Raw genomic sequence first — 25,983 nt, 5'->3', positions numbered from 1 at the left:
GCTTTAGACAATATCGGTATTTGATATTAATTTTGATAACTAAGGGCTTTTTTAGGAGTGAAGGAGAATGAAAGATGACAATAAATGTATTTAAAGTAAGATGCATAGATATGGTGGACGGAGGGAGGGAGACCTTTTTCCTGGGTGGAAATGGGTAATATAAGGGGGCGTAACTTTCCATTTTTGAAGGAAGGTACGGTGGGACAGAGGTAAGCTTTTTGCACAGCCGTAGGGGTGTGGAATACGCTTCCGGGGTGGTAGTTGAGACAGGTATATTAGGGACATTTAAGGGACTTTCAGATAGTCATGTGGATGTGAGAAAAATAGAGGGCTTTGTGGGAGGGAAAGATTAAATTGATTTTAGAGTAGGGTAAAGGGCCAGTGTGACATTTTGAGATTAAGGTCTTATACTGTGCTGTACTATTTTCTGACATTCATTTTTTCTTGCTTACCTGATTGACTTACTGATTTCAAACATTTAATGTTACTTTGGAAAGCTGCATTATTTTAAATGTAAGATTCATAAAATTGCTTTTAGTCTAACTTTCCTCTTTTGAATTTTTCAGGAGATGATTGAAAAGATGAAGCTGCTTCAGTTAGAAAAGGACAACCTTGAGGCAAAGCTTAACGCTGAAAAGCATGTTATGAGAGCCCAGGTCAGAGATCTGATGGAGCGACATGAGGCAGAGTTGAAAAATATGAAAGAGAAACACAACGCTGAGTTGCATGATATTGGGGTGAAACATGAAGAAGAAATATCTCAGAAGGAGCAATATAATTTACGGCTACAGAAACAGTTAAGGGATTCACAGCTTTGTGGTGAGGTTCCTGTGATACTTGAGGCAACTGGTACAACGGACAGTGCCATTAAACGAAAGATTGAAGAATTGGAAGGTAATTAATCAAAATTAGCATGTTGATTGTTTGGTAGGCCATTGATTTTCCACTCTAATTTTTCTTTACATTAAGTAGGCTTGCCTCAAAATATTGTAGCATTGGAGCAATGTAGTTGACTTTATGCAGAGCATGTTATTTAATTTGTATTTTTGCCAAATGGCCTTGTCATGATCATTTCCTTCGTGGGACTTTGCTGTATGCGATTTGACCGCTGTTATTCCCATAGTTTGTTAGTGGATATACTTGACAAATACTTCATTGGCTGGTAGGCAAATTAGTACACTTGGGTGTCAGCATAAGTCACCTATAAGTGCAAATCTACTGAAAAGTTGAAAGGATATTGCCAGTATAAAACAATGGAGGGAAAGGGAAGAGCAAAAACTAGCAGGTGATGGATGGTTGCAGGTGAGGAGGGATGACGGGCAGATAGAGGATAGGAGAACAGGAATAGAGCAGATAGAGGATAGGAGAACAGGAATAGGGCAAATAGAGGATAGGAGAACAGGAATAGGGCAGATAGAGGATAGGAGAACAGGAATAGGACAGATAGAGGATAGGAGAACAGGAATAGGACAGATAGAGGATAGGAGAACAGGAATAGGACAGATAGAGGATAGGAGAACAGGAATAGGGCAGATAGAGGATAGGAGAACAGGAATAGGGCAGATAGAGGATAGGAGAACAGGAATAGGGCAGATAGAGGATAGGAGAACAGGAATAGGGCAGATAGAGGATAGGAGAACAGGAATAGGGCAGATAGAGGATAGGAGAACAGGAATAGGACAGATAGAGGATAGGAGAACAGGAATAGGGCAGATAGAGGATAGGAGAACAGGAATAGGGCAGATAGAGGATAGGAGAACAGGAATAGGGCAGAAGCTGGGATGTGATGAACAGAGGTGATACAGGGTTGACAATGTTGGAATCTGATAGAAGAGTAAGGTGGAACCTGGAATAAAGGAAAGGGGAAGCTGTGGGAGGAATATATGGGTGACAGGCAGATGGAAAGGGGAAAGAGATGTAATGGGGCCAAGGAGATCAACAGGAGAGAGAAAAGAGACAGAAGGGGAGCAATTACCAGAATCATTGGCTTGCCTTATTTAGATCAATCCTTAATGTCAATTTGTTGCCATGAGCAGTCATCAAATCAAATGCCTTCGCTTTTCTCCAATTTTTCTTGTCATTTATCTTCCATTGTGTAATTACAAGTTTCCCCTTTACCTGTAGTTTTCACACAAAATCATTTTAAATTATTAAGCACATCCAGCATAGAAAAGGGTAACTGACAAATAGCAGTCTTAATTCAAAGTTATGTGCTGCCCAGGTTTAACAATTATTGTTTGTTCTGATGGCATTAATGTGAGTGTTAAAATGCCTTGAATTTGTGGTTAGTACTGTAGCTACAGCACTTGCAGTAGTGAGAACTTCCCCTTTTCTGATATTTGTCAGTAGTTTTGTTTCAAACAAAAGACACTTGTATTCCCTAGCCATTTGAGTGAGTCAACAACTTGAAAATTCTCAGCAAAATTAAAAAAAACAATTAGTCAAACAGAAATAACTAAAGAATGAAATAATCAAAAGTTACACTGCACGTACAATTAAAGATAAAAGTATCAAATAAAGTGTTTTTTAAAGCATAGTACAGTGCAGGAGGAGGCCTTTTAGCCCACCTTTTCCATGTTGTCTACTGTGCCAATCTAAATCTCATTTTCCTGCTCATTGTCCACATTCCTTGTTTGTTCATTGGTCTTTTTCATTGATTCATTGAATTATTGATTCCTTCTTGGTAATCCAGGCACTTGAAACTTTTTTTTAAAAAAAGTCTTGCAAATCTTTAAACTTTCCCCAGCTTACCTTAAAATTGTGCTCTGTATTTGACATTTCCACCTTAGGTAAAAAGACTACCATTATTTAGGCCTATCATAATTTAATGTATTATTATGTATCATAATTTTGCTATGTTAAAATGTACTTCAGAATAAGAGTTTTGAATTATTTTGATAAATCCTTTTGTTGTGAAGATTTTGAAACATGCTTGTGATGAAATTAAAATATTTTTTTCCAGAAGTAGATATTTTGCAAAGGGTAATTATTCTTTAGGTCACCACTTCAAAACTGACTTTGTTTCTTATTTACTGAACTGTAGGAATTACATTGATATTTTATGGCCTGAACTGCGGGTAAATAGTTGAACTCCTGTGATTTTTCATTGATTGTTCTGAACTGCCAGCTAGAGATGTGAAGTACTTTATTTGGCCATGGAATTCATATCACTTATGTTTATTTTAATTCTTTTAAAGAGCAAGTGAAGCTTAAAACAGAAGAGGCTGCTAAGTCTGAGGCCAAATTCTTGAAAATGAAAGCTTGGTCCAAGTCAAAAATCAAGCAGGCTGAAGAGGATCTGAAAAATGCACAGGTAACACAAATGAAAAAAACCTAGTACCTAGTGACTGAGATCAATATGTTTGTAATTTTCCTAGACAAATGAAAAGACTTAATCTTATAAGTTAGTTTAGTAGTATTCCATGCACAGTTGAAGCATTGTGGGAAATGCCATTTTTTCTACTACAGGTTCTGTAACCTGTGGATACTTTTTAGCAGTATGAAGGAATGCTTTCCTAGGATCTAAATTTCTTTCACTCACTCATCACTCTTAATGCTAGGTTGAATAGCACCGCAACAGCCTATATAGACCAAACTGAAATTTTCATTTGATTATAGTTTCATATTAAGTTCCTTTTACTCCCTTTCATTTAACTCTATGGGCATAACCTACTATTCCGTTTTCCGTCATGTTCCTTTTCTTTGGTCTTACAGAGTGTAGTTATTGCCTGGTTTAGTAACGTGTTTTCCTGATGAGTGAATGACATGGAATTGATGCAAGCATGCAGGAAAAGTGATCTATAAAATGGTTGAGATAGGGTCAGGTTAGCTGTGGTGCAAATATTAAGCATTTAAAGATGATTTGGAAAATATTTTAATTTCTTTTGATTTGAATTGTGGCTATCATTGAGTAGAAATTCCTTTGGTTTTAAACAATTATAGTCAAAGCTATATTTATTTCTACCCAGACTGGAGTTTCTTATCAAGAGTATTTGGCCCTCAAAAACAGAGTGGTTGAATTGGAAGAAGAGAAAGGAGAACTACAACAGGAAGTGAATTGTCTGCAAGATTTTAAGGCACAAAATGGTATGTTGGCTGGTATGACTTCAATTATATTATGTTCCTTCTCTCTCACGTGGTCTGTACTTACCAGCTGTGTGGTGAAAAAGGCAATATAGCACTTCTTTCACCTCAGACGGTTGAGGAAGTTTGGTATGAGCTCCTAAATCCTAACGACTTTCTATAGGGACACAACTGAGAGCATCCTAACTGGCTGCATCACTGCCTGGTATGGGAACTGTACTTCCATCAATTGCAGGTCTCTGCAGAGAGTGGTGAGGACAGCCCAGTGCATCTGCAGATGTGAACTTCCCACTACTCGGGATATTTACAAAGACAGGTGTGTAAAAAGGGCCGGAAGCGTCATTGGGGGTCTGAGTCACCCCAACCACAAACTTACAGCTACTACCACCTGGGAAATAGTACCGCAGCATAAAAGCCAGGACCAACAGTGTCCAGGACAGCTTCTTCCACCAGGCCGTCAGACTGGTTAATTCTGTTGTTATATTGACTATCCTGTTGTACATATTTTATTATAAATTACTATAAATTACATTGCACATTTAGATGGAGATGTAATGTAAAGATTTTTACTACTCGTATATGCAGGATGTAAGTAATAATTCAAATCAATATTTACATGGTGGTATGTGTTTTGTTACAGAGGAGCTTCTAGCAAAATTGGAATTGTATGAGGAGCAACAACAGAAAATGCAAGCAGATCTAGAACAAGTTGCCAAACGAGCAACTTCCCAGGTTGGGAGGCCTCTTTGTGTTGCATTTTATTTGCCTATATTACAGTCCTTTATTCCAAGTGTGCATATTCAGCATGGATTCGGTAGCCTCAAACTGTGCCAATAAATTATTTTAAATTGATGTATTTTATTGCTTATTAGTTTTTTTTCAACTAGGATATTAAGTAAGTTTCCTTTTGCTCTTCTTTTCTGTTGTCATCCTCATTTCCTGACTTGCTGTCTGTATTTATGGGCTGGAGGCTAATTTCCACACGAGATGATTTCTATATGCATAATCACGTATTTTGGATCTTAAATAGCCATATAGTTCATGTGGTTGAGGAAATTGTGGAGGATTCCAAGACTTCTAATGTAAATGAGTTACTTTGAAGAGTTTTACTACTAATTATTTTTTAAAATAACCATAATATTATGAAGAACTCTGGAAGTATATTGACAAGTCTGATTCCTGAGATGAGAAGGTTGTCTGTTGTTTGAGTTACGGTTTGCATTGAAGCATTTGAAAATTTGGATTCAAATCCTGATGATTTTGATTTCAAGTCTTTTTCTTGACCACGTCAATTTAAAATGGTGAGGACTTAGTGTTTGCTAATAAGTTTCATATATATACACATACATAAATATACGCGCACGCACACATCACTCATTCTAAATCATCTCACACTGCATCATTCTAAACCTAGAATTAACTTTCTATAATACTAATAGAATATGCCCGGGATGCAAACATACAGAATCATTACTGTTTTAGCTAATGACCACATTCTTGTGTTCCTGTCTGCATCAACATGGATCTAATTGCCCATTTAGATGAGTGGATGATGATGCGTGTGATGTCTCTGTAGACAAGTGAATCTGGAAGTGCAGAGGAACTGCAGAGCCGCCTAATTGAATGGCAAGAAATGGTTTCTGAGTCGGCGCGGAGCCATGCCAAAGACGAGAGGACTGTCATGGAATTAAGGATGACGCAAATTGAGGAAGAAAGAGAAGGTAGATTATGGAGATCTCTTGTTCTTACTTTAAACAAATCACTCAGTTTACTTTCTCTAATTTCAAGTATTTTAGCAGGTGAATGACTTGCTTAAAAATCTATTTTGTGATGTTTATTCCAGTTGTGAGATTGATTGCTTGATAGCATTTTAAGCCAGAATTTAAAGCTCAACTTTGCACTTTCAGCATTAACACCTGTGCTTCAGCTGAACAGTTTATGAACTGTTCCAAGGCAAAATGGTGAAAATCCTTCACTCCCAATTTGGTTGGCAACAACATCAACATTTATTCCCACCCACAGTCATCCTGTTTCTGCCATTGGTCAATCCTATTGGAATGATGGCTTTACCAATAATTGGAAAGAAGACAAACTCTTCTTCAGATTGTTGATTCTTATTGATCAGTCAGAATCATATTTCCTCTTGAATTATAGTCAAGTGCACAGAATAAAAAAACAGAAATTCTTTTCTGATAAGCTTAAATTCATCTTTATCTGGAACAACTGAGGGCAATCATAGAATGTTGGCAACTCTGTAACTCTGTTCTAACAGTGGATTCTCAGTAGCTGCCATTTAAAAAAACTGGTGTTAACCTTTTACGAGGAAATCTGTTCAGTGGGTGACCTTTGAAGGTGTTGGCCAAACATTCCGGATGTGTTCAGAAAGGTGTAGAATTAAGCCTAATTGGTTTCCACACGGGGTTTTTCCGGGCTCTGAACACTCAGCTTGTGGACTTCCTGTGCATATTAATGAGCCCGAATAATATTATTAAATTCAAAAGTTCTGTTAAGGTCAATAATATTAAATTAACTTTTCAGTCCTACAAACGGGGAAAACAGTTCTCCCCTTTCCCCATCTCCTCCCATCATCTTGATTTAATTATAAGGTCACAATCAACTTGTAAAATTAGTGTCTCACTGTACAGTGGCCTCCAGTTGTAAATAAGACCACAAGACTCAAGGTATCAGAATTAAGTCATTCAACCCACTGAGTCTGCTATGCCATTCGATCTTGGCTGAACTAGCCTACAACCAACAGATACAGGCATTAAGCCAGAAAGTGATGATATCAGTAAAGGAGCTCTAAAGAAAAACTTACTTAAATATCCCATCATTTTACCGTTATCCTGCCTTTTCCCCATAACCATTGTCTAGCTGTCCGTGGCAATGAATTCAGCAGATTCACGACCCACTGGCTAAAGAAATTCCTCTGTGCCCCCTTGCCCTAGACTCTCTCTATTAAAAACATCTTCTGCATGTCCACTATCGAGGCCTTTCAGTATTCTGAAAACAGGTATACATGATGAGATTTTATTTACTTAATTAAGAGTGAGTGAGTTCACAACAGTGAGTTTATCTTAACCCACGAGCCAAATTGGATGCCATGTTTATTAAACTGTAAAAAATGTATAGTAAGAACCACCTAGTTCTGTTGGTATACTAACAATTAGAAAGTAAAGTTGGCACAGTATTAAATCTGTGAAGAATATGAATGTGCTCAAACTTGAACCAAAGTTAAGACTTGTAATTTCCTTACTGTTCATGAATGGAAAAAAAATTGATGAGACAATTTGCTAGAACATTAGCTTGTTCGCTTTTCTAGTTGCTTTTAATTTCTGATTTTCTTTCCTGTTTGTTTGAATTGGATGTGTTATTTCAAATATTTTGACTTTATAGCAGCATTTCTGAAAAATAAGTGAAAGATATTTTGTTCTATAATGTGGAGATCTGATGCTTAGTTCCCTTTAAGTTGGGCATGACTTTATTAATATTTCTTTTCCTCTACCATATCCTTGATGAGCTTTCAACGATTCCATCCACTTCCCCCTCCACTGCTTTTGCAACTGTGATTTGGCCAGCCATTAGGAGCACAGTTTCCCATCAGTTTTGTGCATGCAGGTTTCTGTCGTCATTTTCTGTGCAGTGTACTGCAGGGTATTTCTGGGCTTTGGAATTTGTACTTGGAAATAATCAGCAGTGCACTTCATTAGCTAAATAGTACTGTGATGTAATTGTTTTTTTCACTGAACATGTGTAGATAAGCTTTTCCCATGGAAGCCGGTTTGCCTCTGATCTATCCTTCCTTTGCAAACTTTACCTTCATATGATAATAATTGCATGAGGCCATCCTAAGTTAAATCACCCCCTTTAAGTGTTCTTCGTTGCTTTGCATGTTGAGATAAGTTTGTTTCACCTGAATAGAACATCTTTTGCGGTGCTCACTCCAAATCACAAAACAGATGGGAAAATGCATTTTGCACGAGTCATCTCATCGTTAATTTTTGGTAATGAAGTAGTTGGCAAAACATCAGCATATAGTTTGCATTCCCCCCCTCACCATCACTGATATTCAGTTTATTCTTACTCTTTAAGTATCCCTATCCATCATGAATTAAAAAATCCTTTTGTTATTGATAAGCTAATGATGACTGTGTGTCTTGCCTGTAATGTCTTTATTCCAGTGACATTTATTCTTAGTGGTTTCCCCAAGGAGGAACAATTATGTTGTTCAAATAGAAAACTTATGAAGGTAGTTTGACTCATCAATGTCACAGATGATTAAATGTTTGTAATTATCTTATGAAACAAATAACAACTTAGCCTACTTAGTTTTCTTGAGAAATTCCAAAGTTGTTCTGTGTGGTCAACATAAATTGTGCTGCTTTTTGTCTCATTCTCCACAATTTAGGGAAATGAATTGAGCTGATGAAATTTCTAGTATTTGCAAACTAGATGCATCTGCAGTCGATAGCCTGATCGCTCTTTAAAAAATTACATAGTTACTTCCATTAATATTTCAAAATATAATCTACTTTAAAATGATTTTATTTAGAGATGCAGCAGGGTAACCAGCCCTTCAGGCCTAAAGAGCCTGTGCCACTCAATTACATTCATGACTCATTAATCAACTAACAGTATGTCTTTGTAATGTGGGAGGAAACTGGAGCACCAGAGGGAACCTATGTGGTGACAGGGAGAATATATGAACTCCTTACAGACAGCAGTGGAATCAAACCTGAGTTGCTGATGCTATAATAGCATTATGCTAACCACTCCGCTGCTGTGCTGCCCATTTTTGTTAATTTATGTTAATTTAAACAATTCTATATTTAATTGGGCGCTTTAATCTTGATTATTACAATCCTTATTTAGTTCTCCTTAAAGTATTTAAATGTTCATTAAAATTTTGCACATTGACGGTTTGTTGTATTATAAACAGCAAAGAAGTTGAATCTGTGTGCTTTTGGAGTTTAGAAGAATAAGAGGTGATCTTATTTGAACTTGTAAAACATCCTTAAGGGGTTATGACTGGGTAGATGTGGAGATGTTCCCACATGAGAGGGTCTTGAAAAAGCAACATAGTTACAAGATAAAGTTGCACTGAGGTGTGTAGGAATTACTTGTCACAGAGTGGTGAATTTCTGGAATTTTGTGAAGGTTCAATGGTTGGAGTGATTTAGAAAGAAGATAGATAGATGGATTTGGAAAGCAAAGGGAATTGAGGAATATGGGAATCTGGAACAGAAGGAATTGAGGCCTGGGTAGAATGAGCTACCCAAGGCGAAGCAATTGGGAAGCTTTTAAGAGGGTTCATTCAAGAGTCCAGGGCAGCCTGTTCCTGTTAGGATGAAGGGTAGATATAATAAGTTCAGGCAACCCCGGTTAATTAGAGATATCAAGGCTCTGGAAAGGAAAAAAAAAAATCCATTGCATTTTAGGCAGCTGGGTGTGAACAAATCCCTCAACAAATATTCAAAGTTTAAGACCAGGTGAGGGAAATTAGGAGAGCAAAATGATGGTATGAAATTGATTTGGTAGGTAGGGTTGAAGATGATCCTAAACAATTCTTATGCTACATTAGTAGTAATGATCCAGCTCACTGGAGGGTGACCAATGTTGCTCTGTTGTCCAAGAAGGGTAGCAAGGACAGGCCTGGTCACTACAGGCTTGTGAGTCTGACTTGAGTTGTAGGAAAGGTACTGGAGAGAATTCTGAGGGACATGATCTATCATAACTTGGATAGTTGTGGCCTGATCAGGAATAGCCAGGCATGATTTGGTGCTTGGGAATTCATATCTGATGAATCTTCTGGAGTTTTTTGAAGAGATTAATAAGGGGATTGCTGAAGGTTAGGCTGTAGATGCTGTCCCATGTGGCAGGCTAGGTCGCATGGGATTCTGGAGGAGCTAGTGAGTGGATTCAGAATTGGTTCAGTAATACGAAGCAAAGAGTAATGGTTGAAGCTTGATTCTCCAATTGGAGACCTATGACAACTGGGTTGTCTCAAAGATCAGTGTTGAAATCTCTGTCATTCATTATTCATGTTAAATGATTTGAATATAAGTGTTCATGACACGATTAGCAGGTTTGCTGATGATGCTGAATTGGGGGTCACCTTGATAGTGAAGAGGTTACAATGGATTTGAAAGAGATCTCGATCAACTAGAGAGATGGGATGAGAAATGCCCAGTGGATTTCGGTTTAGTTAATTGTGAGGTGAAACATTTTGAGCAGTCAAACCAGAGTAGGACTTGCACAATGAATATCAGGGTACTGATGAATGTTGCGGAATAGAGGGACCTGGGAGGGGGTGTGAATAAGGCATTTAGTATGCTAGCCTTCTTCAGTCGGGGCTTTGAATTTAGAAGTAGTGACATTATTTTACAGTTCTCAAAGTCATTGATGAGATTGCACTTGGAGTATTATGTACAGTTTTGGTCACCCTGCTATAGGAAAAACTTTGTTAAGATGGAGTGGGTGCAGGCCTGAAGTAGAGGGCCTGAGTTATGGGGAATCTTTATAGCCCGAGCACAAGAGAATGAGGGGTGACCTCACAGAAGTTTATAAAATCATGAAAGATAAGGATAAGGTGGGCAATCATAGTCTTTTCCCCAGGGCTGGGGAGTCCAAAACTAGACAGTATCGATACAATTAGAAGTTAACGATTTAAAAGAAATCTTTATACAGAAGTTAGTGAGTACCTGAAATGAGCTGCCAGAGGATATGGTTGAGGTGGATGCAATTGCAACTTTCAAGAGGCATATCAATAGAGATGTGGAGGGTTATGGACAACTGGACAACTGGGACTAGTAGGGAGGATGCTATGTTCAGCATGGAACAGTTAAGCTGAAAGTCCTTTTTGCATGCTGTATTACTTTGAGTCTGAGAAAGAGATTTACGTGGTGATTTCTATAATCTATGTTAAAGGGAATTTGTTTTCATTTCAGCTGAATTTTCTCCCCTTGCCAAGTTTATTCTGAACAAATGGGTGGGATGTGTTAGCTGCTGCAAGATTTCTTCCAGTCATGAATCATTTACTCTTGGTTGAAGATGACTTAGCTTCTTAGCCTTTGATCTCTGCTTTTAATCACTAAAAGTTGACATGGATTTGTTTAAAATGACAGCATATGGGTCAATCTGTTTCATGTTGTATGGTGGTGTAATTTGAGGCAGAGTTGTACAGCATAGAAACATACCCTTTGGCCCACTACATACATAACAGATATCCTTACCTGTCCACATTAATCTCATTTATCTGCATTAGGACTGTACCCTTGTGTATTTTGTCTATTTAGTTGTCTATCTAAATGTTCCTAAACATAATTGTATCTTATTTCAACATCTTCTCTGGCAATGTGATTGAGTTATCAATTATTTTCTGTGAAGGAAATAACTTTCTCTCAGATCCCCTATAAAATGTTTTCCTCTCACTTTAAACTTATGTCTTCTTGTTTTGGATACTCTTACTATGGGGGAAGAATTTTCTACCCTATCTTTGCCTCTCGGAATTTTATATACTTCTATTAGATCACTCCTCTACCTCCTTTGCACCTGGGAAAACATGTCAGTTTTTTCCTCATAACTGAAGACAGTATCCTGGAGAATCTTCTCTGTGCTCTCTCCAATAACAATCACATTCTTCCCATGGTGGGGACGAGATCTGCATGCGATACTAAGTATACTTTAATCACTGTTGTCTAAAGTTGCAACATAAAATCTCAACTAAATTCCACCTCCATGTGATTGATATCCTGCAGTATGTTTAGACAAACTTCCTCACCATCCACAACACCAGCAATTTTCAAGTCATCTGCAAGATTTTTAATCATACCTACTGCATTTGCATCCAAATTATGGGTGTATACAGCGAAGGACGAGCACTGATCTCTGTAGTCACTTTCAACCAGAAAAGCAGGCATCCACTGTCTCCTATCACTAAAACAATTTTGGATCCAATTAACCAGTTTGTCTCTGATCCCATGTGCCTTAACCTTCTGCACCAGACTACAGTGAAGGGTGTAGACATGCTTACTAAAGTAATTTGTGGATTCCAATTTCAGCTACTACTAATTTTAAATTATTTAAAAAATTCTGATTACAAAATATTCCAAAGGTGATATAACATATATCTAAAATATGCTTTCATTGAATTCTGTAGTTTTTTAAAAACTGAAGACTTAAATCATTTTTAACATATGGCTCTGCATTAAACATTCAGTTAAGCTTCCAGTTACATTTTTTAGTGTTTTTGTAAATTCAGAAGTTTTAGTCAGAAGTTTGGAGATTTAATTAACACAGGCAAGTGAGATTCGTACAGATAGGCATAATAGTTAACAGAGAGAAAATGGGCTGAAAGCCCTGTTTTTATTACTATAAAAGTCCACGACTCTATAATCCTTGATATATAAACCATTTTAATCCATACATTGCATTGCATTGTTACAAGTTAAATGAGCCATTTAATTCATCAGAATCATTTCAGTGGGTGGAGGATTTTTTTTTAACTTTCATTTGCATGAGTAGAACAATATCTTTTGTTCCTGCTCTCAATCTAATGTAGGTTTTGCAGGTTAAATAACAAACCTGCAAAATCTACCTGTAACATCTAACTCTGCTGCTCCAAAATTGAAAATAGTATCAAAACATAAATCAGTTTTAGTATTAGTTGTCACTGAAGTACAATTGATGTAACTTTAGCTTTGATACTACTAAATATGTTTAAAACTAAAATATCAGCCAGCTGTTTTGTATTTTAGCAGCACTCTGTTAAAAGCAAACACCTTTGGGGAATTCACAAGGTAGTGAAAGCCACTGGGGTCTTATCGGTCTTTACTGTGTTTGTGTCTGTGGTCATGCTGTCTTTCTGAATGACGTGTCTTCCTGCGGCACAAAACTGATTGAGGATGACTGGTTCTTTCCTGGCTGCTCTGATCCAGCTTTGGTCTCAGGACAGCAGGAGCTGGAGGAGGAACTGGGGGATCTTCGAAGACTAGGACAGAGTCAAGGAAGGAGGCAACGGACCACAGATGCCCAAAAGCTCGAGGTATTGGATGATTTTGACGGAGACTTAAACTTTGAATTTAAACTTTGACTTTGTACATCAGTATGAAGTTTTATGATCGAGTTAGTTTGACATTTTGTGACATTAACTTTAGTTTTGCAAAGATTGATTTAAGATATATTTTTGTTATGAAACTTTTGGTAATTTTGAGTAAGTAAATCTAAACCAAGACTTGCAAAAATGAAAAAGTTTTAAGCTAAGTTTTAACTGCCATTATAAGTTAAAGTAAGATGTCTGGCATTGTATCAAGCATGTTCAATTTTTAATATAACAGTTAAAATAACATGTAAAAGAAACAAACTTTTAGAAATCATTGTCACATCTGCAAAGTCCATCAATTGAACCAAACTTGCCCCTTTATATTATAAATATTGAATAACTATCAGAGCCAGTATGCACATGATGGGCCATGTGATGGCCCTCTGTGGCTGTGACAATATAATCAATTTTCACTCTCAATCATCTTGTTTAGTGTGAATAGTCACTGAATTCCTTCCACTGTGCATCTTATATGTATCTCCGTAAATATTAATGATGTGCAGCTAACTTTTTCCAAGAGTAGAAGTTAAAAAGCATCAGACAAAATCGGTTGAAATCTTTTGTTTGATACCAAGTGACCACATTTGGAAAGATTGAAGTGCTAACAAGTTAGCAAGTTGTAAAATGTTCTGTAAATATATCCACACAGAACTAAGTGTGATTTTTTTTATGATGTAGGATGATTATGAATATGAAGAGAAGCAACACTTTGAAGAGTCCAACATGAATATGGATCAGAATGATGCAAATGAAGGGGCGAATTTGGGAGGTTTGTGGCCAGAGTACAGTTCCCATCATACAGGTGTGATACCTGCTAGGCGGTTATTGAAAGCATGCACATCATGTGACTTTTGTGATGCTTTAAAAAAAAATCTTTCTATTTTAAATAACCCATTTTGCTTATTGGCACTTTCTAACCCATGTCAGCATTGTTTGGATTTTTGCTTCTCCTCCTCTAAATTGCCCTGTTGAGTAATTTACAATTATAGGCATGTGCATGCTGGAAGAACTGGCTAGCTATCTTTCCACGGTATCATCTGCACCATTTAAAAAAGTTATTTATTCATTTATGGGGTGTGGGCATCGCCAGCTAAGCCAGCATTTATTGCCCATTCCTAATTGCCCTTGAGAAGGTGGTGATGAGCTGCCTCTTCAGCACTGCAGTCCCTGAGACGTAGGTACACCCACCGTTTTGTTAGGGAGTGAATTCCATGATTTTGACCCAGCAGCAATGAAGGAATGGCAATATGTTTCCAACGCGATGGTGAGTGACTTGCCTTTATATTAGGAACCAAAATGACTTTGAATCCCCAAGGCAGAGGAATTTAGAACAAATTGATAACTGACTGTTGCATTGATGCTTGGTTGGTACAAAACTGAGGGCTGAACATGGAGCGGACATTTCTTCCTGTGGGGAAAGTATAGAATGTGGAGATATTGTAACCCGAACCCCTCCATGAACCATTGTGGATACTCCACATCAGAACCGTATTCCCAACCTTAACCACAGGACCCATCAGCCCAAGGCAAAGTCTCCATTCGGACACACCCACCATAACTGCAACTGGCACCAATAATCCCAACTGTACCCCCAAATCTTGACTGCATCCTCTAACCCAAAGCACCCCCATCAACCCTGGGCAAGTCCCCATTAACAATGAGCAGTCCCATCAAACAGCTCCTGACCCTAAGCAATACCCCTGATCCCAAAGTTTTCACCCCCAACTCACCCTGCACATACCAACATATAACAATATCTGGTACCCCCTTCCACTCTTAATGGGATAAGTGATTAATACAGATAAATTCCAAGAAAGCCAGGTGGAGTTGGACCAGGTTAATAAGGTGTGGGCCATTCCAAAGTGGCAGGATCGACAAACACAAGGAATAATTTTCCCACTACCTGCATACTAACACCCTCACCTTCCCATTTCAGATGCAGATGAGGTAAATTACTTTCTGCAAGTCTTTTTCTTCAAAAGAAATTGGGTGCAGCCTCTGAATATTTTAAAGACTGGTTGGGTGATTCTTGATAAGCATGTGAGTGAGAGAGTAATGAGTGTAGGCAAGAATGCTGAGTAGAACTCAAAATGAGATCAGCCATGATCTGAATGAATAATTACGCAGGTATGATAAATCAAATGGCCTACACTTCCTGTGTACTTGATGTCAAACAATCTGAACTATCTGCTTGGCTATCTTGGGCTCCTTCATTGTTGTCAGTATATCCCAAATAATCCTAGTCTCAGGTACTTAACACTATATTTTCTCCACCATTCTTCAGTTTTTTCAGCTCTTCTCAATGGAAAACCAACCCTATTTTGCCCAATGTTTCCTCAGCCTCCTCATGTCTGTTTATCTTCCTCCTCTGTTTACTATCAAATGACATCCACTGAGTCAAAAAAAATCTTATTTCCATCCTCCCATGTACAATTCTCCACTTCCTTTTTTATCCAAATCTATGATCTTCGAAGGAGATCCTTCGAAATAAGATATCCTAAATAAGATAATTAACCAGTTGCATTAAATTTTGGTTTAGACTTTCTCCGAACATGCTACCTGACTTAGTGAATCTCATAGTATTTCTGTTTTTACTTTGGAGTGCTGGCATCTAAATTAATTTGAACTTATTTCACACGCTCTTTTTTCCCGTCAGTGTTGTCTCCATCACCCTTCAACTGTTAATTTTTTTGGTCCAGATTTTTCTTTCTATAGCTACTTTCCTGCAAAGAGATTCTTCACTCATTCCTTTGTTTCAAGTTGTACCCTTCTTGCTTTCCTTCAGCTTTTTTTCTCTCCTTCAAACAGGGAAGAAATAAAAGGCTTTGTCACTAAAATTTGACAAGTATCTTCACCTGGTGCTCAGAATGCAGGATCACTTAACAGTTTCACACAGGCACTAGGCTTATAAAAGGCATTGCATTAATATTAGCAATTATTTTAGGCTTGTTTGTTTGTGATTGACCCGTGTGTGACTAGTTCAGGGTTTTAGATGTGTAACCTGAAATCATTTAGTCTGTGGACTAAATGAAGACTGAACTTTTCTTTCAGTATTGATGAATTGCTGCCAGTCATTCATTACACTTAAAATTACCCTCAAAGTTGCTATGGGATTTGCATTGAAATTTGCTGAAATTTAGAACCAAGCATCTGTACATGCCTTTGGGATCCCATAATTGGCAAACAACCAATCAGACTGAAGAATTCTAAATATTGAGTTTATAAATTGTAAAATATGGTACAAAAATTGAAATGAAGGGAAAAAAGGATTCAGGAAGAAATGAAAGATAAAAGAAAAAGTAAAATTTTTTAAACCTTACTTCCAATCTCTACCTGAAATGTAAAGGACAGAGACGAACAGTATTTTGGATTTGGTGTCTTTTTTGTTCACTGGATTGGACAAATCCCAGTTCTGTCTGTTAAATTTCAATTTTCTCTATCCTTCATGTATGTACTGTAATTTTGCCCCTCTGTGCATTTGAATAGAGGGTATCTAGGGAGACAGTATTGGAGTAGAAGAGCAGTTTGGAAGACAGCTTCCTGATCTCTCTGTTTAAGTCTGTGGAGGTTATAGTTCAAGTTTATACGTGAATGACAATCAATGCTGATGGTGTGCAACATTGACACTGCAGCAAAATCCAGAGCAAAGACTCAAAATAAATAGAAAAATCTTAACATATTGTAGTTAACAACCTTCAAGTGTTTATATTAAATTGAAGATCGCATTCAATTTAGTTTTCGTTTCAACAGCTTTGCAAAATCACATTTATAATTATTCAGGACTGAGGGCAGTTGTTGAAGAGTTGGAAATGGAGCGGAACAGGCTGCAAGAGCAAATCTTAGTCTTAGAGGAGCGCTGTCAAGACTTGGAGGACAGAGCACAGCTCCGTTCCAGAGTAGAATTCCATCAGGTAAGGGTGATTGTTTAGAACAGCTTAACATAAGAATTGTTATAACGTCAACAGTTGTGTTAATAGCAGCCAAAATTGAATAAAATTTTGGAAATAGTTTAATAGCAACTGATCTACTGATATGTTTAGAATAATGGTTCATTGTGTTTGACAGGTAGCAATTTCAGGTTATTCTTAATGAGATCACATGTTTTTATTTAAATAGCAAGCTCTGTCACTTATTTAAATTGCTAACTAGAATTGGTTAAACATATTTTTGTTCAGTTCCAATTGTGCTATCCTGGAGAAATTTGGTTCCCAGGACTTGGAGGACAGTTGATTAACCTCTGTCATGCATCCATGGTGAAGATGAGGACAGGAGGAAAAGGAGGCCAAACTGCCTCCACCTCTTGGATCATGTCTGACTTTTTCATCTGGATGCTATTTCTGCGCAGTTCTCATATTGTTTGATTTTCTTAATATCCAAAATTCCACCTTTTTCTGTTTTGAATCATCTTGGTGAATGACCTTTTCCAGTTCTTGAGGTAGAGAATTCCAAAGATTCACCACCTTCTCTGAGAAGAAATTCTCTTTATCATAATTACAAATTATAAATGTTATTCTAACACTTTCATTTTATCTGGCCTTCTAAAGCAGCGGTTCCCAAACTTTATGCCATAGACCCCTACCATCAACTGAGGGGCCTGTGGACCCAGGTTGGGAACCCCTTTTCTAAAGGATTTTTTATTTCAGTCCTGATGAAGGGTTTCGACCCAAAGCATTGCTTGGCCTGCTGAGTTCCTCCAGCATTTTGTCTGTGTTGCCTTGTTCTAAAAGTTTCTGATTACAATATACATACAGTAGTTCTCAGATCAAAAGTTGAAGGTTAAACCTCGAGGTTTGAACTTTTGAATTATGTTAAAAACTTTTTAATGCACAATAAAACTAAAATTCAAGGATCTTGTAACAAAGCCTTTTAATACAGGTGGCCTTTGGTGTCAATGAAGAAGGGCAACTACTGAGGGCTCGCCAGGTGTGTGTTTGCCCATAGTCACTTTGGAGGTGAAAAGCAACTGCTACAGTGTGTTGTTAGTTGTGTTTTATTGGGTTTGATTTACGTGTGTGTGTGTGTGTGTTTAGATATTTTTAATCCTAAAGTTTGCTTAATTGTAACTGAGTTGTGTTAAGCATTAGGCAAGCAAAATAACACTAGGGAATTATAGCTTTTGGTGATGGGGATATACAAAAGGTAGTAAAGATTACATAATGCACACCTGAGATTATAAATTTACAGAAATAAAAAGTAAAATTTTCACAATGTTGAGTGAATCCCTACTGAAATCAAAAATTACCTATTTTCAAATACAATTTCTGTTCTTATGTAGAAAACAAGTCAATGTTAGATAGAGAACTCAGCAGGAAATAAAATTGACATTTTGAATAAGCTTGAGGAAAGGTAGACTTAAACTATTCTTAGAAACGTCAAGTTTGGGTTAACATTTCATAATGATTCTTACAAAATCACCTTTTGAAGAAACTTGGTAAAGGTTTACCTAATAAAACTGATGAAAATCATTTATTGAGTGCGTGCTAGATGTGAGACTTTTCAAATGCAGTTTGAGGAGTTACTTAATGGTGTTGTGCACTACTGTGCAATGCCCCACCTCTTTTGGGGTCAGATGTGCATTATATAGTCCTAACAGAATGTATCTGGGATTGGTAGATTACTTAACAGCTTGCAAGTACTATCGTCGTGATACTTTATTGGTTTTCATGGAAGTAATTGTTCATTTCTCATCTAGTTGTATGAATGTAACATCAGGTAGGTGCTGCTTGTGTTGTACACAGTGTTCCTAAAGTCAAAGTCCTTTCAAAAATCCAGTTGTTCAAAGCTGCTCATTACTAAACCTGTTGCCACAAAAAATGCTTTTATTGAAAAGGTTAATGAAAACCTTTTTTGAGGAAGCAGATGATACCAATGTTTAAAGCTTTGACAGTTGTTGACATGGCCATTGGTTAAGCAGTTCAACTCAAGGTGAACAAAGGACCAAAATTGGTTAAGTAGACGTGTCTCTGAGAATTTTGGAGTTGGAGGATTGCAGAGTAGGAATAGCTGAGAGATGGAAAGGTTTGAAAACTATGGCATTATTTAACCAGTAGGTAACATTGATCAGCAACTACAAAGGATGATGTGTGTTTGTTTGGGGCATGTGATTATTAGTCCGAGTTGAAGAGGAAGGTTATTAGATAGAACTATGCTTTTTTTAAATCACTAATTTTTATTGCAACACCAACAAATTACATTCAAGACAACCAGTTGCCGATTACATTTTGACTGTTTAACCCAGCCACTCCCCAACCCTCATCCCCATCCCCCTATCCACCCATCTCCCCTCCACCAGATAGAACTATGCTTTTAGATATTTTCAGAAATGCATTCACTTGAGAATTATATGTTGGGAGTGGGCAGAAAGGGGAACCTAAGAACACGGAAAAGAAGTAGTGTAGGCATTCTGGCTGCTTGATAAGAATGAAGCCTCGTGAGTGACATGATATAAGACAATGAGGGTGTATCAGAGAGATAAGATTTGTATCAGCTTTCAAAATTACTGGCTTCAAAGATTCAAATTCAATTCAGAAATTAGAATTGCTGTGCCATAATTATAAATTATGGTGGGTCTCATTAGCAAGAACGACGAGTTAGCTTACAGAAAGGAAGTGCAGCGGCTAATGGACTGGTGCAGAGCCAACAACCTGTCTCTGAATGTGAACAAAACAAAAGAGATGGTTGTTGACTTTAGGAGGGCACGGAGCGACCACTCCCCGCTGAACATCGACGACTTCCTCGGTAGAGATCGTTAAGAGCACCCAATTTCTTGGTGTTCACCTGGTGGAGAATCTCACCTGGTCCCTCAACACCAGCTCCATAGCAAAGAAAGCCCAGCAGCGTCTCTACTTTCTGTGAAGTCTAAGGAAAGTCCATCTCCCACCCCCATCCTCATCACATTCTACAGGGGTTGTATTGAGAGCATCCTGAGCAGCTGCATCACTACCTGGTTCGGAAATTGCACCATCTCGGATCACAAGACCCTGCAGCGGATAGTGAAGTCAGCTGCGAAGATCATCGGGGTCTCTCTTCCCGCCATCACTGACATTTACACTACACGTTGCATCCGCAAAGCAAACTGCATTATGAAGGATCCCATGCACCCCTCAAACAAACTCTTCTCCTTCCTGCCGTCTGAGAAAAGGCACCAAAGCATTCGGGTTCTCACGTCCAGACTATGTAACAGTTTCTTCCCCCAAGCTATCAGACTTCTCAATACCCAGAGCCTGGACTGACACCTTACTGCCCTATTGTCCTGTTTATTATTTATTGTAATGCCTGCACTGTTTTGTGCACTTTATGCAGTCCTGGGTAGGTCTGTAGTCTAGTGTAGTTGTTTTTTTTTCTCTCTATATGTTGTTTTTTACTAGTTCAGTCTAGTTTTTGTACTGTGTCCTGAAAAACGTCTCATTTTTAGTATGTACTCTACATAGCAGTTATGGTCGAAATGACAGTGAAAGTGACTTGACTTGAAATTATGCCATTAGAGATGTTGTTGAGATGTGCTTACTGCTGTTCCTGGGGAAGAATCCTGATTTCGAAGGATTCATACAAGGAAAGAGTGGTTGGAACTAGCTTGGTCAATTGCAAAAACAGGTGGAGGGTGTGGGGCGCATTGGTCTCATCTTTGACCCTTTGTCAGGGAGAGTAATAACACAAAAGGCTAGGAGTCCAGCAATGAATAATACTTCATATTTAGTTGATTCATTAATTATGTGACTTCTGCGCAAATGGTTTTGAGAAGGTTTGATCTCTTGGTGAGCGTGCTACAGAATAAGCAAAGTCCATAATTAACCATTAGATGAAGTAAATAATTCATGTGTTTCTGACCAAAGGTAAATCCTGTGTATAAGATCTGGGGTAAATTAAACTATCCAGAAACGGCTTCATACTTTTCCTGATTGGGAGTACCAGTGGAACATTAGCTCTACCATTCTTTTAAATTGCTACTACCTTTATTTACTTGTTTCCAGCTGTATATCATCATCATTTTGTGCAATGTAATATGACATGGGCTATCATGGTCTTTTGACCATGATTGTTCTTGGCAATTTTTTTACAGAAGTGGTTTGCCATTGCCGCCTTCTGGGCAGTGTCTTTACAAGACAGGTGACCCCAGCCATTATCAATATTTTTCAGAGATTGTCTGTCTGGCATCATTAGGGTTTGTGATATGTACCAGCTGCTCATACGACCATCCGCCATCTGCTCCTATGGCTTCATGTGACCCTGATCAGGGGGCTAAGCAGGTGCTACACCTTGCCCAAAGGTGACCTGCAGGCTAGTGGTGTGAAGAAGTTCCTTACACCTTCTTTGGTAGAGAGGCATCTCCATCCCACCAGCCCCAGCTGTATGATAGTAGGGAAAAAAGGCCTGGTCATCACCAAACTTATTTTTCATAGCAGTAACTTTGCAGCCTGCTGCTGAATGATGATGTTGGTGCAAACTGTACCGCTGAAGAGAATCATTCAGATGGTCACCATTCTAGTAATAGTCTTGTTTTGATGATGGACATCATTATCATTAAACAGTCATTGACCTTCTGTCAGAGAGTGACCCTCTTTGCTATGACATGTTATGCTCATGGAAGCCAAAACCTTTGCTGTATTGAGAATAAATGTGATAAGGTACCTTAAACTTGGAATCATACTGTATGCTCGATGCTTTGTAAGGAAAAAACCTTCTTTGTTCACTTACCCTGTGCATGAACTTGTTGAGGAAATGCCTGTAACAGTTAACATAATGTAGCAGTTTACATGCTTTATAGTGTCAGTGATTGGAAGATCAGGGTTCAGTTGCAATCACTGTAAGGAGATTGTACATTCTTCCTGTGTCTCCGTGGGTTTCCTCCGGGTGCTCCAGTTTCCTCTCACATTCTGTAGATGCAAGAGTTAGGCATGCTGTGTTGGCACCGGAAGCATGGTGACACTTGTGGGCTACATTTCATGTTTTGATTTATATGTGACGGATAAAACCAATCTTTAACCTTTAGATGAGAGTTCAGACTACATATCCAGTAGTGCTTGAAAGGAACACATTTAGAATGCAAACACGAGGAAATCTGCAGATGCTGGAAATTCAAACCAAGGGTCTCGGCCCAAAACGTCGACAGCGCTTCTCCCTATAGATGCTGCCTGGCCTGCTGTGTTCCACCAGCATTTTGTGTGTGACATTTAGAATGCACTGTTTTAAATTCATATTTCTTTGCAACTTTGAAGGAGGCTATTCAGCCCATTCACATTGAACTGGCTCCTAAATGATTAATAGAATCTCTCTGGAACCTATTCTAGTATATACTCATCAGCTGCATCCCAATTTTTCTGCCATCCACCTGGACGAGGGTAGTTTATGTAGCAAACTAACTTAGCAACCTGTAAGTTTTCAGGATGTAGGAGGAAACCTGTGCTGTCGGAGAACACCCATGTGATCACAGGGAGATGGTGCAAATCTCTGCATTCATAGCACCAGAGCTCAGGATTGAATCTCGGTCTCTGGAGCTGTCAGACAATAGCACTGCTACTATGCCCCCACAGACAGGCATCAGTGAATAAAAATAATCAAGGTATTGTCTTATCATTTCCAGAGTTAGACTGCTTTGTAGTGCTGGAATTTTGGGTCATTTTCAAGAATATTGAGGAAGCAGCAGTCTGGTGAGTCAGGTGCCCAAAGATTTGTCCTTCATCCTCCATCAATATACTTATTTTCAGCAAGCTGATGTACAGGAATACATAGCAAAACAAATATTACCTCATTTATCTAAACTAGGCTTGTGATCACCAGAGATAGGAATGGATTTTATGAAGATAGAAGAGAACTGTGTTTGTCATTGTGCTTGTGCTTTGGCTTTTGAGATGATACTTATAAATTATTTTTATGTTATTCAAAGTAGATGCAATTTATCCTGAGTAGTGTTGAGTGGTTTCATATGTGCTGATACTCTTCAATTTCATTAAGAGATGGAAGTTCTGACCGATATGATAGATTCAGTCCTGCAGCTTTGATATCTTTCCTCACTTTCAGAATAGAACTTAGATGGTAGATTAAGTTGTGAACTTGTCTTTATGCCTCAAATGTGATATGAAAAAATCAAAATATGTTTTGCAAATCTGCTCTAAATTTTACCTTCCTGATGCAGAATGAAGCTGAACGGTTGCAGAATCAGCTGTCCCATTTGCGAAGCCAGCAAAGCCGTGATTTTGAACAACACCAACAAATTGTTTCAAATCTGAATGAACGGTTAAAAGGGTAGGAAAACTTGCCACTGTTTTGTATTGACATGAGAGGAGCAGCAATAAAGCTCAATTTCCATAATTTGAACGTCATTTCTTTTTCTTGGCATTGGGAATCAGTCCCCCATAACATTAGCATTTTGATTGCTTTGTCAGTCAGTTCAACGGAAATCGTATGTCAAGCATTTGTTGAAAAGCGAAGTTCTGAAACTCTTGTATAATTTGCTGACAAGTACAACAGGATATTTTAAAAAAAATTCAGAATAATATAGGAGGCCGGCTAGCTTAGTGAGTTGCCCCTGGCTCATGGAGCGATTCATAGAGTCATAGAACACTACAGCATAGAAACAGGCCCTTTGGCCTACCTAGTTCATGCTGCACTATTACTCTGCTTACTCCTGTCGACCTGAACCCAGACCATTGCCTTCTGTATCTCTCCCATATATTTATCCCTCCAAATTTCTCTTAAATGGTAAAATCAACTCCGCATCACCACTTCAAACACATTCCACACTCTCAAGATCATCTGAGTAAAGAAGTTCCCCCTAATGTTCCCCTTAAATGTTTCACCTTTCACCCTTAACTTATGACTTCTAGTTTCAGTCTCACCCAAACTCTGGATAAAGCATGCTTGCATATACCTTATCTTTACCCCATGTCATTTTGTGTACCGCTATCAAATCTCCCCTCCTCCTTCACTTGAGGGACTAAAATCCTGAATGACTCCACCTTTTCCCTATAACTCCGGTCCTCAAGTCCCAGCAGCGTCCTTCTAAATTTTCTCTGCACTCTTACAATCCTAGTGATATCTTTCCTTTAAGTACCTTTAATCTTCTTTAAGTACAATGCCTATAAAAAGTATTCACCCTCTCCTCCCCCGGAAGTTTTCCTGTTTTATTGTTTTACAACATTGAATCGCAGTGGATTTAATTTAACTTTTTTTGACACTGATCAACAGAAAAAGATCATTTCATGTCAAAGCGATTCTGTTAGAAAAAGAGAAAATTTACCAGAGGTCTTGCTGGCGTTCTGGTGTGCCGATCCAAAGGTCATTTTAGTACATGGATGTGAGAGGATTGGAGGTGTATGGTCCAGGTGTGAGCGATGAGACTAAGCATAATAATAGTTTGGCACAACCTAGAGGGGCCAAAGTGCATGTTTCTGTGTTGCTGTGCCCTATGACTTATTTTCCTAGGCGGAGTCATTATTCATAATGTCAGGCTGTTCTCAGCTAAATTTGGCATAAATTGTCAACCATCTTAAAGTATGACATTTGACTGAATTGAGGGTGTTACATTTTACAACATGTTGAGTTTGAATTATTGCTTTTTATTTGATTTTTTTTTTTGCTGATAATCATTAAAGCATGTTCTCTGGTCACTGATCCACTTATTTTACAGCCTGCTCTGATAGCATGATGACTAATCAGGGACTGTGATCCGGTAGGTTGGATCCAATTAACACAGTCCTTGTTTCAGGTATTCAGAGGTCATAGTGACATGAGCCATTCCCCATAAAAATTGCAGTGTAAATGTAAAATAAAGAGCTTCTAAGATTACTAGTTTCCCCAGCAGCAGTAATTTCCCATGAATGCTCTTAACAAGGCTAAAGTAGTTATAGGGTTTTTTTAAATACAGATGAGGATGTTTTTTTAACGTCAGATTACTGTGATCAAGGAGTTGCACCCTAAAGTGCAGCAGCAATAGCAGTAATTCAGGAAAGGTGGTTGAATTTATAAAGTGGGGAATGTGATTAATTTGATAGATGTATCAAAGAGCTGGTCTTGGCATGATGGACATAGTGATGGGCATCTGTGCTACTTGATCCTCTACCATCAAGTAACAAAATAGTTTCCTCTAATTGTTTCATACAAATATAAATAATTTTTTAATACTTCGATCTCGTCTCGCTTAACCATGTCTTGTCTTCAGCTTTCCATTTTCCACTGTTCTCCAAATACTGCATGTAAACTAATAAAACTTATAATTGAAAGTGAATGACATTGGTGTTAATTTCTAGAGTCAGCGACAGAAAAGACTATTTGGAAGCTTCACTTGCAGAAAAGGAACGTGTATTGGCAGAAACTTTAGTAAAGTTGACGCAACTGGATAAATATAAGGAATCCTTGAAAGCCCAAGAAATAACCAGCCAAGACCTTACTGAAAAGCTATTACATGCTGAAGAAGATGTAAGCATTCCAACATGTTCACACTGTTTTCTATTCCATTGCAGTGAAAGCAAGTTTCATGAACTGATCATTTTATTTGTCTTTTATAAATCTGTTTTCTTTTTATTTGGGCAAGCTGTTCATATTGCAAATGGAGAAGAAAATCTCATGCATTCTTGAATTTAGCTATGCCTTCTAAATTTGCTGTCCTGACTCTGCATCCAACTCACAAAGTCTGCAGGGTCTTGTGTGAGAGATGCTGGTTTGTAAAATTGTGTGCTGCAGTTCCTTCTATTGCATGCAAAGCTGGTCCTTCAATAATTTTATGACCTAACAAAACTACTTATTTATTTTATTTATTGATTAATTTATTGAAATACAGTGCAGAATAGGCCCTTCCAGCCCTT

The 25,983-nt window shown here is 38.1% G+C and overlaps 1 protein-coding gene across 2 annotated transcripts in view; it reads left to right on the top strand.

The window, feature by feature from the left end:
• The window catches only part of LOC140729708 (uncharacterized), an 89,040-nt gene that overhangs the window by 27,554 nt on the left and 35,503 nt on the right, over window positions 1-25,983 (top strand). Inside the window, exons 10-20 of one of the 2 annotated variants that reach the window (XM_073049806.1) lie at window positions 567-894; window positions 3,198-3,313; window positions 3,969-4,086; window positions 4,724-4,815; window positions 5,660-5,804; window positions 13,020-13,126; window positions 13,862-13,952; window positions 16,964-17,094; window positions 18,059-18,106; window positions 23,316-23,425; window positions 25,429-25,597. In XM_073049806.1, the coding sequence (XP_072905907.1) occupies window positions 567-894; window positions 3,198-3,313; window positions 3,969-4,086; window positions 4,724-4,815; window positions 5,660-5,804; window positions 13,020-13,126; window positions 13,862-13,952; window positions 16,964-17,094; window positions 18,059-18,106; window positions 23,316-23,425; window positions 25,429-25,597 (1,455 nt within the window). The remainder of the gene's footprint in view (window positions 1-566; window positions 895-3,197; window positions 3,314-3,968; window positions 4,087-4,723; window positions 4,816-5,659; window positions 5,805-13,019; window positions 13,127-13,861; window positions 13,953-16,963; window positions 17,095-18,058; window positions 18,107-23,315; window positions 23,426-25,428; window positions 25,598-25,983) is intronic. The other variant, XM_073049807.1, reaches the window with a different exon arrangement.

The sequence above is a fragment of the Hemitrygon akajei genome, chromosome 6 (assembly GCF_048418815.1).
Source record: "Hemitrygon akajei chromosome 6, sHemAka1.3, whole genome shotgun sequence".
Classification (NCBI taxonomy): Eukaryota; Metazoa; Chordata; class Chondrichthyes; order Myliobatiformes; family Dasyatidae; genus Hemitrygon; species Hemitrygon akajei.
Note: the sequence above shows the minus strand (reverse complement) of the source record. Positions and strands in the feature narration are given on the sequence as shown.